The 24,540-nt window shown below is 34.9% G+C and overlaps 2 protein-coding genes across 3 annotated transcripts; both read left to right on the forward strand.

Annotated features, from left to right (window-relative positions):
* The first annotated feature begins 2,143 nt into the window (after positions 1–2,143).
* On the forward strand, positions 2,144–14,154 carry LOC136816345 (uncharacterized). 2 transcript variants are annotated; one of them, XM_067072666.1, is made up of 2 exons: positions 2,144–2,195; positions 12,387–14,154. In XM_067072666.1, exons 1-2 carry the CDS (start codon positions 2,145–2,147, stop codon positions 13,671–13,673), a joined length of 1,338 nt encoding a protein of 445 aa, XP_066928767.1. In that variant the 5' UTR covers position 2,144; the 3' UTR covers positions 13,674–14,154. The 2 variants fall into 2 exon arrangements, with proteins under 2 accessions (XP_066928767.1, XP_066928766.1); XM_067072665.1 differs by lacking the exon at positions 2,144–2,195 and adding an exon at positions 11,082–11,341.
* A 2,191-nt stretch (positions 14,155–16,345) lies between these two features.
* LOC136816346 (uncharacterized) lies at positions 16,346–20,479 on the forward strand. The gene is made up of 4 exons (XM_067072667.1): positions 16,346–16,873; positions 18,199–18,470; positions 19,363–19,467; positions 19,832–20,479. Exons 1-4 carry the CDS (start codon positions 16,816–16,818, stop codon positions 20,387–20,389), a joined length of 993 nt encoding a protein of 330 aa, XP_066928768.1. The 5' UTR covers positions 16,346–16,815; the 3' UTR covers positions 20,390–20,479.
* Positions 20,480–24,540: the final 4,061 nt, after the last annotated feature.

Raw genomic sequence — 24,540 nt, forward strand, 5'->3', positions numbered from 1 at the left:
GACTATTAGCTCAACAATTTAACCAAATTTGTCTATACCGTCTTGGTGTTTATTTTTGTTTAGTCGTGCTGGTGGAACACAAAAAAGTTAGTCAAAATTGTTTCGTTTTGGATAAAGCTAAAAAACAAAATTCAAATTCTAAAGGACTTGAGGTTTTGACCGTTTTGATCGTTTTTAGACCATTTTGGTCAACCTAATTCCCATCAAAATCAGACACACTGGTGCGAGAAGCTAATCTCTCATATTATTCGACTTCATATGGTCAACGGTCTGGCTCTCTGAAAAAATTAGCAGTGTGAAAGTTTCGATCACAGACTTGAACCAGCTTGAACCGCAATGGACTGTGTTCGAATCCAAAGCTCTTCCAGGCAGGGTGTTAGGAGAATATGGTGATAGACCTTCTACCTTCACCCACATTGAGAAAAAAATATCAAATTTTTTGTACTTTCGTGTTTGAAAAGTTTGATGCAGGATTAGACACAATTCCTTTGATTTATGATCTACAGATAGAATAACAAACTTTAAGATTATGTTTCTTTCTTTAGCCGATATCAAACAAAAACAATTCCAAAATGTTGGCTATGCTTTGAAATATACCGTATTTTTTGTTTAGTTTAAATTCGTATTTGAGACGTGCGTAGGTTGCAAAGTTATTTCTCCCAGCGTGTTGGATCGAAATTTTCAAGGATACATTTTTATAAGAATCCCCTTTTCTGTATGAATTTTCTTAGTTTTTCTGGACACAAATCTTCATAATGTAACGTGTTCTTTGGTAATCCTTATGTCATACTTTAAAAGTGTAATAACAAAGAAGTTTCAATGAAAATATTTGCTATACTCCCGGCGTGATACTTACGTAAAATCCGGGGGGCACTAGCTTTGCGAAATGACGGGAGTGCCGCCCGAAATTTGAAAATCGGAACTTTCAAGGTCTAAAATTTGGCCTTTTTAGGGATAAATATTTAGGGATTTAAGTTTTTTTTGTAATCCTTTACCTAAAAGTTCAAAGTTTTCCCAATAGAATGTGAAGGGTTCTGTAGTTTTGTGACCTTTTTAAGGCCTCCTGAAAGCTGTTTGACATTTTCTTAGACTCAAATTTTTTTGTTTGGACTTTTTGTGATCTTATTCTCTTAGTCCTTCCAATGCCTCTTTTTAAGGTTATCTGAGATTGCTTTAAGCAACAATTTACGCCCGCAGAGCATAAGTTACGAAAATTCTTTTCCCTAAAAAGGGCCCCCCCCCCCCTCCGACACAAATACTCCTGGCAACGCCTCTGTTGAGTATTCGCCAAAATTCTCTCGATTTTCCCTTTTAACTCGCATGTAAAACACGTAAACCTAACTAAAATTGTCCCTTTTGAATTAAAAAAGGAAAAATTGAACCATATTTGCTTTGGCTAGACTTAATCTGTGGGCTCATCAAAGTTTTTTTTAAAGATTTCCTCAAATTTGTAAGGGTTTTGTATGTTTTTGTGATAAAGCTGGCCAAGTGAGGTTACGTCAATATACACTTGAAGCAATAACGATGAGATAACTTTTCTGTTTCCTGATGACGCCGTATTTTTGTTTGTTTTCTCTCAAAGTACACCCTTGAGTTGACTTGACAAAGTTTTTGATAAGAACGTGTTGCGTTAGTGTAACTGCATCCAAAAAAAAAAACGATTTAAAGACAGAATTGATGTTTTATTACCTTTTTTCAAATGGTCCAAACATCATTATTGTAGCTAAGTACTAGTCGTGATTCCAGTATGTCTCAAAAGTTTGAATTAAAACTCCCTTAAACATTTACTTCGAAAGCGCTCTTTTTGTATGTGTGTTTTTTAACAGTTCTTATTCCTATAAATGCCAGAATTCCTGCAGTGACTTGAGAAAGTTACATATATAAGACATGGTCATCATCTTGTCAAATGTTTTCTACTGCGTGTTCAGTGCACGAAGATTTCGTTTCAAGCGCTATCTTTTCATCTTTCGAATTACTTGTTGACCTTTTAGTTCTCGTGAAGTTTTTTCACTACTTTTGGGTGACTGTGTTTTGCATAAGAAGTTGAACAATCATCAACTCTGAAAGCTGTTTGTTATTTTTGACACCCAATCACTCAATATATTGTTCGTTGGGTGAACTTGTTCAACTTCGGATTCACCACAATGCCACAGAAAGTCAATGTCATACCTCGTTTAGATATGGTTGATTTGAACGTAAGTTTCTTCAATTTTTATTCAAAAAGAATCTTTTATGTTTCATATTCTACTAAGGTTTAAACTTTCCTGAAGCGACCATAGTGCAAAGATAGAACGTTCAGTTGGTCATACCAAGAGATGAGCTGGAGTTTTTACAAGATACTTCACTAATTGGTCATTTGAAGTGATAGAAATGACGCGTTCTTTAGAAAAAGTAATAAGATTCTTTTATTACATCTTAACCCTTTCCGTGCCGATGTCGTATATATACGACATGCAAATTTTCACTCTACTTGCCAATGTCGGATATATCCGACATCTAATTTTTTTACCTAATTGCCGAGGCCTTTAAAAAAGAGGCACCTCTATTGCCGAGAAATCAGCTTTTAGGAAAATGGTTTTCTTATTTGCCAATGTCGTATATATCCGACATAAAAAAATCCATATTAGTAGTGAAAGTATATATTAAGTGCTCAAAAGATTTATTTCAGGTTTATTTTAGTCTATCATAAAATATATATAAAACAAATGTCAAATACAAATGTCAAAACATTGGCAAATAGGAAATAAAATATCCTTGTCGTATATATACGACATGCGGCAACACGAGTTAAAATTTGCATGTCGTATATATACGACATCGGCAAATCAGGTTACTAAAAAAAATTACCCCTCGGCAAATGGATTGGGGTACAAAAACAAGGTACCGGCACGCAAAGGGTTTAACGACCAACCAAATCAAATAAGAGCTTGTAAAAACTCCAGCTTGTCCCCCATACCAAAGACTTCGTACTCAGCTGCAAAAAGGCACTTGATGTCTTTCAACCATTAATAGAAGGTTCAAGGGTAAGTGAAGCAATCCAAGGAGAAAGAGTCGCTCCCTCTTCAACCTTCGGGTATATGAGTATCGAAAAAGGAGGCGGGTTGCCTACCTCCGACTTTAGTCACAGACTTACTTACTCTTTAAAGCATCTAAAGTTTTTTAGATTTCCACTATTGATTATTTGAGTACGTTATTTATTATACCTATTTACGTTAGAAATTGTTTAGTTTCTAAGAGTAAAATAGTTGCATTTAAAGTTTACACACTGTACTTTACAGAATTTGGCAAGTTTAGAAAAATCAATAAATCAATTGGCATAGTACAGGCTGGCACAGATAATGACAATGTTAGGTCGTTTGTAAAACGCCTGTTCGTTGCAATAGCTCCAAAATGCAGAATTGACTCATTCTTTGCAAGGTTTTGTAACCTTATCAGTCTCTCTTTGCCAAAGGAAGATAATCGTTCTTCAGTTTCCTTATGGCTTTTGATGTCTTGCCAAAGAGTGTTTTAATGATAATTTAATGATAAGTTATATCAACGTTATAATGACTCGATATTCGCTTTTAAGAGTTGAAGATGCAAGATCAAAGACAGAAAAGCAGCATCGTTTCCATGAAAAATAATCATCTTCCCTACTACGACTTTTTGGTCAGTGAAAACTCGAGATAACGATTTTTTCGAGATGGAGGCAGTTATAGGGAGCCTTTTAAATAGTCTTTCTTTGCTTAAGGAATCCATAAGAAAAAGCATTCTCTCACCATTTAAACCTTCTCAGTTAGAGATTCCCCTTGGTTTTCTCATAAGTTTTATGTCCTGTTCACACTATTGGTTTTCTCATAAAAAGTTTATGTCCTGTTCACACTACGGGAGACTTTGTTCCGTTATGACTTATCTGCGTCAACACAACCATTTATTTATTTATACATTAAATATTACAGCAGGAGGGTTAAGAGGATCTGTATATTAAGTTGATATTTAAAAAAGGTAGCGAACTTTTTCATGTGCATTACGAGCTTTTATGAAGTGAATTTTTAATACCAGAGGAAATGGTATGTTATGACACCCCCTTTTCACAGACACGGTGGGATATCTTTAGCAAATGGGGGTAATAATAACGGGCTAAAACTTGATGGGGATACATATTTTTTTTTATGGCTGAGGATTTAAATTTCATTGTTTAAAAATAATGCAACAACAACAATGCAATCTTGGTAAGCTGGAAGGTATAAGCAGGTGAAGAATGGTTGTGTATATTTTCGCAACTCGTCCTAACCTTTTAAGAGTAAGGTTTGTCATATGAGAAATATTTGTGCCAACAAATATTTTGATTGGTCTCATTAAAAGTTTCTTGATAACAAATCTCCGATTAGGAAATTTGCGTTTTTATCTTTCTTCAGGCTTCTTACACGGTGGTCATGAGAAATTCACAGCTGTTCATTGGGATCAGAAATTATTAACAATTTTCAATCAAGACCGTCAGGAAGTTACAACATTTTTTGCGGTTTTTCAGGAAAAATATTTTATGAAAAATATAAGAGAATCTTTAAGGGAGGGTTGAGTAACAGTCGATCGTATGACGAAACGAAGAAGCAATTTGTAATTAACTTATAATAATTGACATTCATTAATTACACTGTCCATAGAAAATCATCTTACAAAATCCAATATCAGCGTATATAAAATCTGGAGAAAAGCCAAGAAATAGGGAGTTACATTTTCTTAATGTGTTTTCGTTTTAATTGAGTCATAACAGAACAACACGCCAAGGTCTGGAGGAGTTTCCTCTCAATTTTGCACAATTTCGAAATTTGTTTATTAACCTTAGCTACAAGGAATCTACCAACCTTCAGATACAGTAAACTCGTCCAGCTGGCACACAACGTTGTTTCAACGTTCAACTAACGTTAAATGGACGTTTTGAATGTTAGAAAAACGTTGAAACAACGTTGTGTTCAAGCTGGGCGGAGTTATTTCCAGTCCCCGTCAAGAAGACACCCTCACACAATACTTTCTATAATTCGAATCTCTCTGTAATTCGAACAAATGAGATTCGAGTTCGAATTAGCGAGAGTCAACTGTAGATATAATCATAGGGCTTCATATGCAATTGAATCAACAAATTCCTTGCCTTTCCTATTATATCATTTACCACTCATTTTGCGCAATTATAAATCCCCCCGATTTTTGGCATTCTCAACATTTTGCATCGATTACGACAAAAAAAGAGAGATTTATTTTTTCCCTACATCCAGAATTTAACATTTTTCATTATCATTGCAAAATTTAATGATGATAAGGCCTTTTGTGTCAAACATATGCTAATTTAGGATTTTTTTGTTTTAAAGATACAGCTTCATCGAAACTGAGAAGGGAAGTTCCCCGAATTCGTTCGCTATTTTCGTTGATAGTTTTCACAGTGCAACTTCTATTATGGAAAAAGGTGCATCTTTGTCTATAAGGAGACAAATTTGCACCAGCAAATGGTTGTCCACCAAAAATTGGAACCTCTTCTTCTAAGGCTTGACATAATGAAATTGAAGAAAGAATTTACAATCCATTTTTCTCAAATCTCTAAAAACATGAAGACTATCTCTCTGCAACAAGGGTAACTCTTATGAAACTCCCTGTGTTTTGTTTTGTTTGCCTTAAATTAACAATATCATTCCAATTAAGCCTTTACCAAAGATATATTTTCAACAAGGCTTCTTATAATTTGTTTATTTGTATTTTTGGTTTCTGATATTTGGCTTACATAATAACTTTAAGAGGGAGTTTGATGATTTCATTTTTCTAATGAGCTCATCGTGCGGAAGTGTTTGGGTTTTATAAGCAATGTGGTTTTGATATATGAAACACGAAAATACAATAAGCTTTATTGATACCGTGTACCATGGCTACCTTTTGTTATATTTTGGGGGTGTTAGTGTCCGAAAGGTGTTATCCCATGTCATTGTCAAAAGCCCTTTTGTGTTCAGTCGCGCTAAACCTTTTTTTATACCTATAAGGGCTGAAATGAGATTTTGTTAAGCATACAATCATGAACTAAAGGTTTGTAGACTTCTGCAATATTTGCAAAATACTTCAATATCGATCAAAAACAAGTTCCCGAGAGGCTCTGGGTGCTTTCCAAACCCATCCAAAGCTGTTCAAAATCTATCAAAGTCCCCCACTGCAGTCTAACCACAATGGCTAACCACAAGGGCTTGATTTAACTGGCTTACACCAGTATCAAAACGCTGATTTTTGGACCTACCCCGGTGGGGTGGATGTCCTATAAATTAACCTGTGTTAGTCCGTTCGTCCGTTCGATCGTCTGTTACCAACTTTTCTCAGGATTGAATTTGAAATTTTGGTTGCCTAGCGTGTTTTTGTAGAAAAACTGGCCAAATTCGATATTTTTTTATAAGCACATTATCAATTACTTTGGTATTAGCTTTTATCGAGATTGGTTCTTTCATTCTTTATGATTTTTTGCACTTCAAAAACTTCAAACTATATTAGAACACGAGGTTTTAATAACCCAAATATTAGGCATAAGTTAAGAACATCTTTTAAAGCATAATAAACTCTAAAACACGCCATTTCCAATAAATAATGCATCAACTATTGTTTACATTTTTCATCAATTTAACCATCTTTGTAGACGGCATACGGAAGCTGAAAATGAAAGTAAAGGTCCCTCGTGTTTTTAGTGTTCTAGTTTCTCTGTCAAGCATACTTCCTTATGATATCTAACGTTTTTTTCTAATTTAATGCATGCTTTCTTATAGCCTGTTAGACGAAAACCGCTTTTTTATCAAAGAAAATATTTGGTTTGTGGGAAGGTACTGGCTAGCTTTTTTAATGTTAGTCAATTGTCAGGTTTCATATCACGACCTGATTTAACTTTCACTTCATTGTAGCTTTTCATGGGTCCTTTTTGTTGAAAGTTAACTAAAATACGGCTAAATTTTTTTGTACTACGGTAGTAGAAAATAAGCAAAAAATAATGGAAGAGGCATTTGTAGTTCATACAAATTGATATTATCCCGTAACAATTATCGTACTATCATATTACACCCATATTATTGTATTACACCTATCAACTCTTAGCTGCCCGGTCAGTTTCTTAAGGGACTGGATTGTAATAAACGACTACGGTCGCGCATTTTAGTGGGCGAGGTCAGCCGGATCTCGAGGAGTAAAAATTAAAATAAACATTTTTAATCATTTTCCATTACTTTTTTTCGCATTCATCTTCTTTTTTGTGCAATCTATTCTTCTGATTCTTGATCACTGAATTGCGTGTATAAGTTTATCGACATTAAACGTCTTCTACCAAATCCAATCTAATCGAATTAGGAAGTCTATGAATTTGATCGTTGTTAATAGATGAGCATTTTTCCACGTTCACCGGGTATGCTCTAATCTGATTCTTCCACGAAGGTTAACTATCTTCAATACAAAGTTTGTCAAACTCAACGCGCCAGGTGTCCAAACCTATTTGTCAAATAGTGTCGAACTAGCACATTTTTGAGATTCCGAGATAAGGTTCTAAAATCATTTAACTGAATAGATTTCTTTGAGGGAAGTATTTAATTTCGGTCCAGTTTATAGTCAGTTCCACTTTATGTCAGTGGTAGACCTCAGTTTTTCGGTAATGGTGGTGTCTTCAGGGGGAGGGATCCAAGCGGTACATGATTGGAAATATCTATGCAAGTCATTGAAAGCTTTCCAGGTGATGACTAATCGTCACAAATGAAAAATGACGTTTCTATCATTGAAAAGTTTTGTGATGCTAAATTATTCAAAGTTTCCGAAAGTTGACTGACAAAGGAATTCATGATACTGTCCAATGAACATTTACGCCATCATTGTTTCACTGGCCAATAGACGAGGGTAATATCCTGATGATGAAATTGCATCATAGATACAAACAGCCTGAACAGTTTGAAGTTTTGAGAGATATAATTTCCATAGTTTATGACCACCTTAAAGGGACATAACAGTACTTGCGAAATTTTTAAACAAACTGTAGCAGATACAAAATCAAAGCAAATGTCACATGTGAAAATAAAAAATCAAACCAAATATGGCTAATTTTGATTGTTCAATTGTTTTACAAGTTTGTTTTGGACACGTGATTTTAATTGTTCTTTTTAATGACACGTGGTTCGCGCAATGTTTACATTTTATTACTTTGTTCTGTCAAAGAAAATTTCTTTCAGGAAAGAGACGAGGGTTTCATAAGTACATTTGTTTCTTATTTGTTATAAAATTTATATCCGATATAGCTTCGCGAAATCGAAATACCAATATACAATAACGAGAATATAAAAACTTCCGCAAAATCGAAAATAGGGAGATAAGAATTTCGCGTATTTCGTAAAAATAATCTTGGAACGACTTCCAGGGTTGTCCTGTTTTTATCGATTCAATTTTTAAGTTTCCATCTATTTTGAAATGCGTCCGTCATTTTGATTTACACGCATTGCACGTTCTTAAGAACTTTTTTTTAGAACATAAAGTTTTGAAGGCTAAAATATTAAGAACAAGTTAAGAACATTTTAACGGCTTCATGGACTCTAAAACACCAAAAAACACCAAATGTCTTAGAAAATCGCACAAAATGTTGGAAATAAGAATATTTTAAGAACATTATTACGCTTGGAACTCAAAAAGTTAAGAACATCCGCAGGCTTCAAGATTTTTGGATGTTCTTATGTTAAACGTGTATTAAGATATTTTCCAGACCCACGTTTCTTGATTTGTTCTTGGCGGTAGGTCGATTGTTATGTCATGTTTGTTTATCAGAATTTCCAATCAATAGCTCCAAGATCGCTCTGTAAAATCTAATTAAACGGTCGTCATACAGTCAACTTCATTAGCGTTTTTTAATCGTTCATAGCTGCTTTTAAAAATGTTAGCTGCTTTTAAATGTTAAGAAAATTGTTAGTCGAATCTTTCTGTCTCTCAAGCATTTATTTTTTTATTCTAACTACTCTGGCTCCTAACAATCTGTCACGTGACGATCCTTCTTCCTTACAAGCTAAAACACAGAATAGCCAAGTTGAACTCTCTCGTGTAACTTATAGCACGTCCAAAAATGTGATAAATAAAGCTTAAGGCTATATGCCATACGATGTCATTTAGTTACACAAGCTTATAAGAACAATTTTATGAGAACAATGTTGGATTCAAAAAACGTTGAAAAATAAGAATGATTTTGAGAACAAAGCTGAATTTGGAAAAAATGACTGATTTTTTTGCAAATAAAGGGTTTAAAATTAGTAGAAATAGAGCACAAAGTGAAAATTACCTCCACTTGTCTCTAGAAATAAGAACAGGTAAGAATGATTTGAGGCTTAAGTGCAAAAAAAAAAAATAAGAACAGTCGAGTCTGAACAATGATCTGCTGGTTTTTGTAAAAAGATTTTACTACCATATTCAATTTGAGATTTTTACACTTTTTCTTGCTTACTCTCCAAGGGTGCAGCAAATAAGGGCTCAAAATCCTGAAGTGATGAGAATTGAGGAAGCTACAACCTAGATTAAGTAAATACTCTTGCAATTGATATCAACGAACCCCATTCCCCCATCCTTTTGAAGGAAACAGTCTTTAATGCACGTAATATGTAAATTAAGCTTTTGATTGAAATGCATTATAATAGTTTCAACCCATTAAACACAGTAATAAAGCCCTAATTATTCTTAATGATACATTATATATAACTTTTATTTCTGCTATTTATAAACAAAAGAAATATTAATTAATAGTTGTAATAATTAAAAGTAATGAATGTTTGAGAACACTAAAGATAGATTGACCCCGTCCAATATCTCCATCAACTTTCGCAATCATCCTCTTCGAGAAATGTATAATGGGGAGTAATGAATGAGGACCAGCAAAACCTTATTGATATAATTAACACAGCTTGAAAATGTCTTTACCATTCTTAATCAGGTGCTTTACAACACCTTCACCTCGCAGCACTATTAAGATTTGTTCGCAAATTCTCTATAATTCGATTAAAACAAGTAATTATTCATTGCCATTGGCGTTTTAAGCATATTACCGAAATCGATCATTGAAGATTCTTATATGAGTTTGAACAAGCATATATACCCTTCATGGTTATCTCCAACTGACCCGGGTGTATAATGGCCATTTTGCACCTTTCAACCCTAAGCAACGCGGTCGGCTTTTAAGAGAGCTTGTAAGGGATTTACAAGGAAGATTTGTTCTTGACCCACAGCTTTTTAGACTACAACTAAATCAAAGCTAGCAAATTCCGACCCGAGACATTTTCCCAAGTGTCTGCGTTGGAGTTCAAACTTTCTACTACCCTACACCCTTTAGCCATACCCTGGTTTGTGAGGTGGCTGGAGTGTACTGCTTAACCTTATTATTTGTTCAAGCTTGGCCTCCATTCTTTATATTTAACCCTACCCCTAAGACCAGTCAAATGACATGGATTTTGGAAGCTTTGGAGCTTTTTCTAATGAGAATCTCTTTTGTATCGTTGCTGGGAGGTAATAGCCTGAATTGATGTTTTAAAGATTCGCTTGATGAGTTTCTCATAGTTGATATCTTTGAGGTTTTCGTGTATAAGGATTTTATGTAAGAGAAAAATGGGATTAATTGCATACTGCGAAGAATACTAATCAAAGACTCACATAAACAAAAACATCTTTTGTGATTATATGTATTTTATTCAGTATATAATTAAATAGGCATGGACGTCATATCATTCCTTAAGTAGCAACCAGTAATTAACGAAAAAAAGTCAAAAGTCGAAAATAAATTTGACAATAATACTCTGCATGAAACATCTAAAGGAGAGAATTTTAATCTATTGTTTTTGATTGGCTAAAGAACCGACTTCATCAAAAGAATTTCGAACATTTTTTTTGACGTTTTGTTTTCACTTTTTGTATTGAAAGCGGAGAAAGAAGAGCTTGCAAACACAGTCAGTCGCTCATTAATACGGAACAATAGATCTGTCAATTAAGTGGGTGATTTATTGTTTTAATGATGCTTTATGTTGTAATTACCTAACACGAGAGTGACGAATTTGTTGATATAACTATCATGTCAACTACTGGCCAGTCAGTTTATTACTTGATAACATCTCGCAGAAGAAAGGCGCCTGCTGCTTATCTCGTTCGCACCACTCCAGCACTCAATTTCGCGCGAATTACTCATTGAATATTTATCTTTTGGCTGAGAATATTTCAACTGGAAGTTTGTTTAGTATATGGTTGTCGTTTTGGTTTGAGGCACATTTAACGTTTAAAATTTAAAATGAGAAAAGAATCGAGTTTTCTGTACGACTCGGATTCGAGTGATCATTACTTTGAGGTAATTTTATTTTCAAAATCTTGCAACTTGTGTTTTTCCATGTTTGTATTTGTATGTTTTTCTGTAAAAACAAGGTACTGAACGGTTATTCGCCCTTCCCTTTCGTCATTTTTTGAAAGTTATAAGCAAACGCTATTCCGTAGATTAATCTTGAAGTATTTGGGGATTGGACTAAAAATTGTAGTCAATGTAAATAAGGATGATAAGTATTTTTTTTCACTGATCAGTGTTTATAATACTACTGAAGAAGTTGATTCGAGGCTGAGGAAATTCTTCAAGTCACAGCAAGTTTTATTTGAAAGTTTCTAATTACTTAACACGAGTATCACTTAGCATCGAATCTATTTATATCTTTTGTCGTGTTGAAAATCAATGTTAAACACATTAGCACGCATGCGACCAAAATAGAAATCAAGAAATCTTAAGAGAAATTCTTACCTGCAGAAAGCACACACTTATCTGCACTTATCATTGTTTTCCGTCTAAGAAACACGTGCTGACGTAGAAAGGAAGCTGGTCTATATCTTCAAAACGTGTTGACATGGCCATGTTGTTTTTCCACCACCTGTATTAAGCTATAGTTTTTTTGTCGGTTGAGAGGGAAGAAGGCTCTTATCGTTTTCTGTTCTACGTCACATGTATGTGTCTGATGTCATACATAGGAGATCAACCTGCAGTAATTTGTTCAAAACAAATCATTCCATTTGTTTGTCACTGTTTTGATTGTGTTTTTGTTTTTTTTGGGACGAGCGGAAAATAATTAACGGTTTGATGTCAGTGCAGTTATTGATTAGAGACTAATTACTCTCGTTCTAACAAACAGAAACACCAGTTTTGAAATTCAGATTTTGTGTTTAACGAAACCCATAGTTGACGCTCTCTTTTCAAAGGGAATTAGCTTTTCATCGATTAAGGGAGCGTGTCAAGTAGAAGAGTATCATCAGCCTATATACAAAGTTTTATTTACCCTGTCTATTAAAGCCTTCATAATGATTCTCGATCTAAGCAAATCTAATGACAACTTCTTATTTCCTTTACTCTATAGGACGACACACCATGTTGCAGTCTCGTCATTTTACCAGGCAATCGGTCAGAGGAAGATTATCTCCGTAGTATTTACAGCCGGATTACCACGCCTTCGCCGGTATGGAAAGAATCAATATCCATCGAAACATTCAAAAGCAATGGTCGGCAAACTGCCAAACATGCCCACTTAATACCACGTTGCTGTCACGAGGAGGAGGTCACAACATCCAATAAAACTCCTACACAAAGTTTAAGCGTCAATTTCATTCTTCGCGAGGAACTTATTGGAAATGAAGTTCATAAAATCCGTCGTTTATTTTTCAATAATCCGTGGAAATTTCATCACACGTTTCAGACGTACGACGTCGAGAGAAAGAAAGTCGTCGCCAAGCAACCTTATTACGAACTGACGGAAGAATATCCACTTATGTCGCCGTCAGTCTGCCATCAAGGTTCTTCAGTTTTACGGTATAACATCTTTGTGAAAGACAACTTTGACGAAATGAAATATTTCTATATGGATTTACTTCGCTCACAGCCAATGTACGAGGAAGAGAACTTTTGCTATTTCACCATCTTCTCAAAAAATGGAACTGAAATTCAACTGTCATTAAAACATTCCAAACAATTACATATTGTACCCACCAAAAGAACATTCTTAAAAGTCCACTTAGACAACCTTTATGAAACTGTACACCAAATGGGTGCCAAAATTGAAGAAATCTTTTGCAGCGATTGTGGGATTCTCGTAACGCGTGACCCTGAAGGAAATCCGATTCTGATCACAGGTAAGAATCCGTCTAAAAACAATCCACACAGTCGACAGTCTTCAGGTAATTCAACGTTATTACGTAGACAACAACAAGAGAAAACGCAAAAACAACAACGTAGATCTTTGGACGAGGATGTTTGGAGTGATTGCTCAGATTGCTCAGAATGCTTACGTCAGCAAAAATACAACAACAATAACAACATTAATAACTATCGTCAACCGAGTAAAAACACTAACAAACGAGCCAGTCGTTATTTTTATCAACCCGATCAAAACGATTCTGGTTACCATAACGACGAACTATCCTCAACTGACGAAGAAGACTGTTTATCTTTTTCGCCCCATTCTCCTAAAAGCGGTGGCACCTACTCGGCCAATTCTCCTAAAAATGACAGGACACTGACATCTCAACAACGCAGAGATCATAGTAATTGCCCAAGAGGCATCACTCAATTGCACTTTCCTACTTGCCCGAATACAGGATGTTGTGATCGATACGGCAGACCCTTCACCTGTTGCGTCGTTAATGTTTAATCGGTCTTGCAACAGACTATAGAAAAGATAACTAGACATAAGTCTAAGAAATGTTTATTTTTGACATTACTGTTTGACGAATTTTTTTACGAGCAGAAATCTTTTGTTCTATGAAAGTATGTTCAGAAAATGAAAATCTATCCTATGCATTTTGATGCTTTCAAGTAATTAATCTGACTTTTGTTTTAATTAATCGAACTGTTTTTGACATTTTCCTATACTAATTTCCTCTTTGTAATTATTTACCTGCGATTTGTTCGCTCGTTGCCAAGTAAAGAAACTACCTGATTCTTGACGAGATCTAGTTAATCTTGATCGTATAACAAAGTGGAATAAGATTCGAATGTATATACAATAGAATTTATTAATAAAGCTTATCGTATACTTATAAGTATGATTATATAAGTGTAAATATATAAATGTAAATCTTTATTTTATGCATTTGTATTTGCAATATAATACAATCTCAGTGTTTTGTTTAGATTGAATATATTCATATTGAGAAACCTTCAAATACGATTTTACTAACGTAAACAATCCAACTGATCGGCGAGGCTGAACTCTTACCACAGTAAACATTTTTTTGTAAGAAAAGCTAAAATTCTTGACGCCTTTGGATGTTCTTAACTTTTTCAGTTTTCAGCCTTAATATGTTCTTATTTTGACCATTTTGTGAGCTTTTTGTAAGACTTTCTAAAATCTTGGATGTCCTAGAGTCCACGAAGCCTTAAAATGTTCTTAATTTGTTTTCACAAAAAATATGTACTCCCTACCGCCAGTATCAAATCGCGTGGACTTAATGAAAAGTAAGTAAACTCGACTGAACAATAATGTGATCTCTTTACTTATATATCATAGATTTTTCAGCAGGCCCTTGTTATCAAAAATTTCGAATGCCAGAGAATGCGAAATCTATTTTATATGAAATTTGAAAGCCAAGACGAGTTTCATCTACGAAGAACAAACGTGAAGAAATAAGGAGTTTTGCTCGGAAGAGCAAAATCACTGCCGCCCCGTTTTTCAAGGCTAATAAAAAACTTTTTATATGATCGTCTAATGTACTCTAATTTAACTACTATCTTTGGTAGTATACATGGAAAAAAACGAATTTTGCTCCAAATTTACAAAAAACGCAAGTAGTTTTTAAGTGACGTAATTTAGGGTCAGGAAGTAGAGTTTTAACATGTGACTTGAAACCATAAGCTCTGTCAGCCAGTGTACCCCTCCAAAATCAAAATATTCGATTACTCTTAAGTTCTAAATAAAAGCGGGCGGGGTTGGGAAATTTTTAAAATTTTGATAAACGGGGTTGTCAGGGGTTGGAAATTGCACTTCTGAAAACCCGAAAATAAAGTAAATATAGCCTAATAAAATCAGTCTTTTTCTTGCAAAATAAGGGATCTTTGAAAGCTGAAAATATTCTTAAAAATCAAATTAATGGGGGGTTATCCTAATAGTAATAGGGTTCGGTGGGCTGAAAAATTTCCGAAAAATTAACAAGTGGTGGCCATTTATTTGGAACCTTAAGAGTAGATGAAGTACAATCTCGTACACAGTATAATTTCGTACACAGAGCCACTTGTAACACTTTTTTGCTTTTTACTGATGGACCAAGGACACTTACCGTAAATCACCGATTAAGCGCCCGGGCGCTTATTTAATTTTTCAGGCTCTGAGGGGGGCGCTTATCCAAGCGGGGCACTTATTCAAGCGGGGCGCTTATTTTTTTATTTCAGAAATTCGTATATCAACAAATTCGGAATCTGCTTAAACTTAACTTCAAAAAAGGATGAATAAAAGAAAAATCCAATAAGAAACAGAAAAAAAGACCTTGATTTTTATTTTTGTTCCAATTTTTTTCAACTGTTAATCATCTGAAGAGAAATTCTTATCCCGGAAATTAGCCTAGGCCACCAATTCGAATAAGCGCCCCTCCCTCGAGCGGGGCGCTTATAAAATTATTTTAACTAAATGGGGGGCGCTTATTCGAGCGGGGCGCTAAATCAAGCGGGGCGCTTAATCGGTGATTTGCGGTATATAACGAATCTTCGCTATACAAGTGTCCTTGGATGGACGTGATACGGTCGTGAGCGCTGTCAGAATAATCAAAAAGCGAGTTAAGGGACTGGATACGTTTGGATAAAGTGTAGCAAGCCTGAAGATGTCATTTTTGTCCGAACTTTTAATTCTGCAAAATGCTACCATGCAAAAATATCCAAAAATGTCAATATATTCTGACCATGACTGTATAATCCGGCCTATTTCCCATCAGAGAGCTGAAAGCTCAGTCTTTGAGGTACCGCATCGTCCCCCCAGTTAGGCTCAACGGCCCTTTACACACGTACCATCAAAATACTACCGTGAGTATCCACAGCTCGAAGAAATAAATATTGCATTGCCAGTGGCCTCTGATATTCAGCGTTACAAAATACCATGTTTGAGCCCGAAAAACGTACCCTAAGAAAATATTGATATTTATTCGATACTCACGGTACCGAAAACGAGGGCTTTGGGTTCGGGCCACCCCCCTGTAAAATCTGTGACGTGGTCCCTGGCGAATTCCCGTAATCAAAGCCGCAGAAAAAATTGATAGCGAGTTGTTTACTTTTTATCTTTACTCGCCAAACCTGTACAACTCGCCTTAAAAAGTCTCGTGAGTCCTTCGGCAGTCTGTGCCACTAACTCGATCGGGAAGATTCTTCCGAAATGGGAAGAACCTTCCCGAACGGGAAGAAATTACTTGATTTTTTTCTGCCCGATTGGGAAGATTCTTCCGCTTTGGGAAGTTAAAAAATTACTGAATCTTCGGCGAAGCTGTACGATGACTGGCGAAAATTGAAACTTTTTGGAGGTGAAAAAGCATTAAATTTTAAGGTTTTTCACCGAAAAAAAAACAAACTTTACCGTAGAAATCTTGTTAAATTGTGAAAAAACTGCGTAAACTTCCCAAACGGGAAGTTCCAACCCAATCGGGTTTTCCTTATTTTCAACTTTTTCCCGCTTCTTCCCGATTTGGAAGTCCGTTTTTAAACTCTTGCCCATTCTTCCTGAACGGGAAGCCTTGAAGCCTCGCATGTTTTTAATTCCACCGCGCTGCCTGCTGCTCAACCACCAGATTTTGAATTTTGATTGAAACTAAGCAATGGATTGCAACAACTTTGAAGAAGAAGAACCAAACATGGAAGAAACACAAAATCAAAGTATGTATCTTCTATCGAGTCTGTTATTTTTGTCTACTCCACTGCTGTTTTGGAGGCAATGCTTTACATTTTCCCTCCCTTCATGCAAGCTTATCTATGTTTTTATTTTATCAAGTCCAAGTCAGTGGGACTAGTCTAAAATTCTACTATATGTATCTAGTCGAAAAATTGAATCATTGAAGCTAATCAAAACAATCAGTTTTTTGATTTACTCAAATTCATCGAAGTACGAAGACTAATCAGTTTGAGATCTGAAAAAGATTGGATTGATTAATTAGATCGAGCTTTGATTGCTTCGATTACGGTTTGATTACAGTTTGATGACTACTCTTTGCATATGCTTTCCAAGCTTAAAGTTATCGAACTAATCGAACAATGAAGAAAAGAGAGGCTGCAAACTGTTTTTTAATTTTAATTTCAAAATTTTGTAAGCTACACATGCATACTTTTCCAACACAATGGTTGTGAGCAGCTAAGCAAGTTTAATCGATAGCTAAAATTAATATTAACCGTTTGATTAGACATCGATTGGAATCAATAATCAATACCGTGATACCGTGAAGTCGGGTAACTTGCATCAGTGGAGGGTGGAGGTAACTCTAGTTGAGATACAAATATATCATTTCCCTCTTGCCAGTAAGAGGGTTTTTGGTTCAAATGACCATCTAATCCTAAGGTTTCCGTCTATATTGACATAACCTAGTTGCAACACTGAATAATTGAGTTATCAATTAAAATAGTTGATACAATCAATACCAATAGGTAATCAATACTTTAATCAATATTCAAAATTTTTTTTACCTTGATTAGCTATTGATTATTGACTCTAATCAATATCTAATTGATTGATTAATATTGATTAGCTCTCTAATAAAACTGATGATTGATTTTATCGATTCTAAAGATACATAAGCCTGGGTTTACAAACTTGAAATTAAGATCAGACTGTAAACACAGATTTTTATCAAAATCAATGATATATTACAGCCTGGCAGTCTCATAATCTTGCTCTTTCCACAATTTCATTTGATATCCTTGCTTGATGGAGGAGAACCTACAATAGATTCAAGTTTCCATAGCTGAGCTCTATTTATATTGACCCTCACCCATAGACTAAAAGTAGTTTAAAGTCATAAAAGTTAATTACTCCTCTATGTACTCCCAAGTTGGGGAATTTCAAATCACTCTTGATCAATTACATTTATGATAATCTAAGCAGAAACAAGTTAGGTAAGGAAGCTTGAATCTTGAACGAGCAAGATAAAGAGACTGCCTGGATACCCAGGCTAACTGGAAATTTAAATTTATTGCTGTTTTATTTTAAGCTCAACAAGTTATGGAAATCACACCAGAACAAATGGGTCTCTTATACCAATTGGTGCAACAAGACCCTCGGTTTCAATCACATGAAAACGTTACCCTTTTGCAACCTCTCATCCCTCAGCAGCAACCTAACAAAAATTCCAGTAATATGTCTTATGGAGAAACATCAGAAGATTATTCAGCTAATACTAGTAGTAACCTATCAGTCTTGGCAGACGCCTCACGCTTATTCCAAGAACCTCTTGCAAGTCAGCCATCAACAGATACTATAAAGGTGAGCTCTTAAGTTTATCAGGTCAACAGCTTCGTCTCATTTTACTTGATGTTGATGCTTTTTTAATTTGAACAGTAAGCAGCATTTCAACTTTTCTGTCAGTTGACAGAAATTTGTTTACTTGAATTTCTAACAAGGGTTTCTCTTATTTTAGCAATTTTGAGTAGTGGAATTTGTTATATAATTCTTTTATTAACCAGGTTAGACCATGTTGTACTGGGTAAATGTTTTTTCTAGATTGCTCAAAGGAAGCAACTGCAAGGGAGCATTGCATAATGATATATTAAACTATTGCATTTTTCAGTATTTTAAAAACTGACTTTAAATCCTCATTGTTTATTGTAAAAAACTCAAATATGTTCTTGTATAATTCAAAGATAAATTTGCATACATTACTATGTACCACTTATTTTTCAGATTATTACTGTTAAACAATTAGGAAATGGAACCTGAATGAACCCAATACCCTGTATATTCATTATCCCAATATCCCAACCCGAAGACCCAAACACCCGAAGACATGGTACTGTAACCCTGATTTCCTGTTGTATGTATTGTATGTCCAAATCCTGGTTATCATATATTTCTGAAAAGAAAAATGTAGTTTTAGGGGAAATCAAAGGAGAAAATAATATAATTTAGGGTCATCTTATCTTCTTACATTCTTTTTGAAAACAGGTCAAATAAATTTTAAGCAAATAAATGGGTAATTCAAACTACATTTTGGGAAATTTGTATTATTATTAGTTAATTGCATGCATCTCATCTTCTGTAATTCAAAGAGCTTTTTTTGAGAAATCATGAATAGAGCTAATGCATGCAATGTTTAGCTGACCATGTGCTCTTACTGGTCATATTTTTTTATTGATTCATTGCATTGTCTTTATTCTAGACCCCTCCGAATCATCACAAGGGACCCATCAGGATTCAATACGAAACTGAACCTAAAAGGCGTGGCACTGCATACGCGAAGCGGTCAGCAACCTTGAAGCAAAAAGTAAGGTCCACTCGTTTTAGTTTGGAGATTGTTGTTTCAAAGCAGATATCCCTAAAGGGACTCGCATTTGAATTTTTGGCACTTGATAACTCGGTGATATATTACTCAGTTTTTGTTTTTTATTTCACATACTTGCTAATTGTACTTCTAGAAACCCCAGATTATGGCAAATAAAGGCTAAATCAGGATATTTAGTGTAAAATAAGGGACATAGTTTGCAAAAATAGGAAGAAGTAAGATTTATTGGAACCAAAACTTTTTGGTCATGTTGACATTCATTACCACCCCCCCCCAGTTTTTTTTGGCAAATCTTAGTTACAAGATACAACCTTCCACTTTTCATTCTTTCTGATTTTTGTTCTAGGCGCATGAGCTCAATGTGATTACTGGCGCAAAAGTGAGATTATTGATCAATAGTAATGATTCCAATGATGAGAAGAGTTACGGGATGCCCGTAACTGCTGTCATGGGGACTCAAACAGAATTTTCTTCTTCGATTGCTTCAGTTCCACAAAGTATTTTTGGGACACCATCAGCCCACCCCTTATTGACAAGGAAGGACAAGGAGACAACCCCAACTGCTACCGTCGTAGAAGAAAAATGTTGGTTTTCACAGAAAGTTAAAAATTTACCAGGAATAAAACGTAAACGTTTAGATTTGGAGAAAGAAGGACAACCTGAGTCAAAAAGGAACACGTTGAAATGTTTGATATGCAACGCTCTTCCAAAATCGGAAAAAGACAAGCAACTTAGGAAAGACCATGGTGTGAAAGCTCGAGTTCTTACTTGTGGTTTTAAGGATTGTGGTAAAAGGGTGCATGGTGTTTGTGCTGGAATTGAGGTCAAGGCCAAAGTGAAATTGCCCTATTACTTGTGCCCAGAACACAAGTCTTCAAGTAATGAAATTGACACTGATATTTAAAGAGAAGGTTTCTTTATATACAAGACTTTTTTATATACTAGACTTTTTTATATACAAGACTACAAAGTTTTTCAAATTTTGATTTATGCATATGAGTAGATGCAGTTTATTATAACTCTGGTTCTTGACTGTCGTTTTCTTCTGGTGTTTCAGCCTCTAGCGGGATATTATTCCGAATATCAATTAGTTTATAGTAGAACGAAATAAAGTCCTTCTTGTTTTTATTTTTGACCTCCTTTAAAAAGCATTCGTAGTACAATGTTCCGATCGTTTCCCCAAGGCTGGCAATTATTTTGAAGATTTCACTTTTGATTTGTTCTTTAGTTTTATTTTCAATTTTCATAGCTTCCTCTTTTTCCTCTTTTGTTACGTAAACGAAATCATGCTCATAACTGATACCACTACAATCGATAAAGTCTTGGAAATTTTTCTTAGATCTAGTCGTGAAATGAATAAGATTTGTCTCCAACTCGTTTCCGCTCAGGCTGAAATGTTTGGATTCTTTCATCAAATTAGAGCAAAGGTACTGCCTTTGTCTAAACGCAACTCGTACATGTGCTATCTCAACTTCGTGATCAAACTTTTTCGTGCTTTTTGATTCGACAATGTGAGCATCCATCAAAGCATTTTCTCGAATCTAAACAATAGAGATTTTAAGGAATTTCATTATTTATTTTTATTGACAAGAAAATAAGATTTTTACACACTCATATTTTGATATTTCTAGACTTATATTTAGAAAACAAACCTATTTATAGATTTAAATTTTATTTCAGCTCAACCCTTCCGTCGTTTTTTTAAATTGAAAAAGAACTCTTCGTTACCTTTGTGATTTTATCTAGATTTCTGAAACTTCTTGTCCATTGATCATTCGTGGGTACACCAATCATCCAACGCTTAGCTTCTTTGTTTATTTCCTCCAATATTGCATCACCTCCTTGCGCATGACCTTCGTCCGATGAATGGTTAACGGTCAAGTGTTTGTCAATGTTATTCTTTAGCTCGTCAGGCATGTTTGCTGATTGAAAGTAGTCGTAGTTCACGATTTCTCTGTAATTTGGATGATTTCTGCCAAAAAATATTGTCGAGACATTTGCTTTTGACGCTTCCATCATTGCGGAATGAGCTGAACGGCAACTAAAACAAAATTTTGTTCAGATTTTTTAATAATTTTATGAATGTGTGATAAAAAGTCATTATACTAATTTATTTTATTTGTCTACTAATTTCTACTAATTAATTGGAAAACATTTTTCTAATCAAAGTTTTTTATGCAACATTTAGCCCATGTACATAGTTTCCGAGAGAGAGAGAGAGAGAGCAAAACAACTCATTAAAAGTTATCTTTGTATTCTTACTTACCCTTTACGAAACAGCATTAAGGAGAATAAATATCTCATTGTCATTTCGTGAACGTATATGTAATTAGGGTTTTTGATCGTGTCGTAAAATTTCCAGTAACCTTCTACTGTTGGATATAATTTTGATTTGATGCAGCTCCTCACATACGGTAACATTAATTCGTCTGTAAATGCTAAAAAGCAGATTTCCAGAACATCCCATAATTTATGATGGTCACTTCCTTTACGAATATACTTCAATGCGTTTTCGGTGATAAATCCTGAATTAAAATAAGTGATCAACAACTGTCAATTAGCTCCGAAGGTGTTTCACAATGGCGAATATTATGTTTTTTTAAGAATGAAAGTTTGAGACTTCTTAGTGTAAAAACTTGAAGAATCCAGATATACTTTGTTACCAATAGAAATCTTTGAAATTAATCAAAACTGTAAAACGATGTATTCTTACGATCTGGCCAATTTTCACCCTAATATTGTTACAGATATTATTCTTATAAAAAAGCGTACGAAATTTCTCTCACGATTTAGGCAAATTCTTAACAATACGTTGGTACCCTCAGCCAAAACTCAATATTATTATAAAAAATAAAAAAACTGTTTTTAAAAAATAATTGAACTTGCCCAGCTCGATAACTACGTCACGGGTAAACACATCCCAATTCAAATCCATCCATGCCTTGGCAGCATTCATCTCAAAATGAAGCAAGCCAGGTAATATGATTATCCAATCAAACTCTCTCGTCACAGTTGCGTTTTGTAGCGCAACACAAGAATGTTCCTCAGCCATCTCTTTACCATATATCGATTGATTACACTTACTGCATGCGAAGACATTCTGAATCAGTTTGATTATTATTGTATATATAGCGCCATCATTTTCTAGTAATAACCATTCCCGGTTTCCATTTGGTACATACTTTTTGATACCCGCACGTACACCAATATTTCTCAGTATCACCACAATATTTTCAAAGCCTGATGGGTTGAGTAGCTCTGGTTCGCCTACGATAATATCAACTGGTTCAGGGGATTGTGATTGCGTGACTTCGAAACAAGCGTAAGGGTCTGCCACCGTATCAACTTTGCTTTTGTCAATAATGAACTTATTACGTTGTAAAGAGCCACCACATGAAGTACACACTTTCAAGGAAATATCATTGGCTTGCTTACATATACTACAAGATTTTTCAGTTGAACATTGTTCTTTTTTCTTAACTAGATCATCGATGCTATCTGAAAATTTAGACTCTCCTTTGTCGTCAAGCTCGACTTGTTGTTGATTATAAACGATACGAAGTCTTTGTTTTATGAAGTTGTTTCTTTTCAAGCGAAAAAAATCTCGATTGGAAAAATGAATTTTCTCCAAATTTGGACGCGTAGGGGATTCTGAAGGAAACCATTCCTTTGGGCTTGACGCAGGATCCTCTTGTATGGTCGAATCGTCTAATTTGAGGTAAGCTTTACTTGTGATGACGCTTAATTTGACTCCATCGGAAACTTTTACACGATACGATTTTCCCACTACTTGTTCGTTATCAAATACTACACGTATAAAACCAGAAGGAAACACTATTGGGTTTAACGCATTCATATCAAGCCAATTCTTGAGAAAAGTGTGCGCTCCAGATGGCAGGAATGCACTTAAAGCATCTGTAATAGAACGGCTTCTGGAGAAACTATAAAACAACAAGTTTTGTCTGAATGAAAATGGTAAAACCAAACGGTCATTTACACACGAATATACATGTTCAATTAAAAAGGCGATTTTCAATTTTGATTCATCCTTCTCTGGATCAAGCTCAGTTAAATTTTCAAGCAAAGATACTAAATTGGCTGGTCGATCTTTAAGCCACTCCTCTGCATTATAGTTTAACATATAATCTATCTTTTTGACCGGGTTGTCAACCTTTAGCTTCTTTATATCGTCCCTTATTTCATCCAGTATTTTCGATGGGTTTGACGTACTATACTTCCGTTTACCTTTGAACGACGTGCTTGGTGGGTCGGTTAGGTGCTCTGCATAGCAGTCTTTGCAAATTCTGAAAGTTGTGTTTGAAGTCATATTTCCTTCCTTCACAATTTGTTCCCTGATATTTTGTCGAATTTTGGAGTCTGAAACCAATGGGCAAGTTGACATTGATCTGTGATTTTTGTGCAAACATTCTTTAATGTATCTTCCTGTATTGCCATCTCTGTTTGTTTCTTCAATTTCATCAGTTGTAACTTCAGGCGGATTTTCCATTATGTTTTGTTTTTATTACTAGTTTCTCTAAAGGAAAAAACATTTAATGAATACATTTTTGAATCAAAGTACTCAAGCTCACATTTTCTGAAAATTTTGAGAAGAAAATCAATTGTAATCTTGATCACTCAAATCTCACATTCTTTTAATAACTCCAAAAAACAACGCAAATAAAATTAATGGACATAATTATGGCTGAAGAAAATAGAGATAAAATATGTTTCCATGAAAAGCTTAGTTTTTGCACACAATTTACAAAGCTAGGTATAAATTTATACAATATCATGACAAATGGTATAGAATAATGTCTTTTTAGGTTACTTTCTGTCTTTTTCGTTCCTCTCGATATTCGATCGCGTCCAATGATCTTAGCTCGAACGAAGAGCCATGGCGCGAAAAACGTATGGTTTCTCTCGAGTTGGGATTGTCGTCGATGTATTTCCAAAGTACATCTAAAATATCATGACTTTTACAGCTCTCATGGAAAATGAGGTCATAGCGGCACGGAATGATGACACCACCTCCTCTTCGATCTGGTGCACCCTTGC

Source organism: Clytia hemisphaerica, unplaced genomic scaffold (assembly GCF_902728285.1).
Source record: "Clytia hemisphaerica strain Z4C2 unplaced genomic scaffold, Clytia hemisphaerica genome assembly, whole genome shotgun sequence".
In the NCBI taxonomy this organism is placed as follows: Eukaryota; Metazoa; Cnidaria; class Hydrozoa; order Leptothecata; family Clytiidae; genus Clytia; species Clytia hemisphaerica.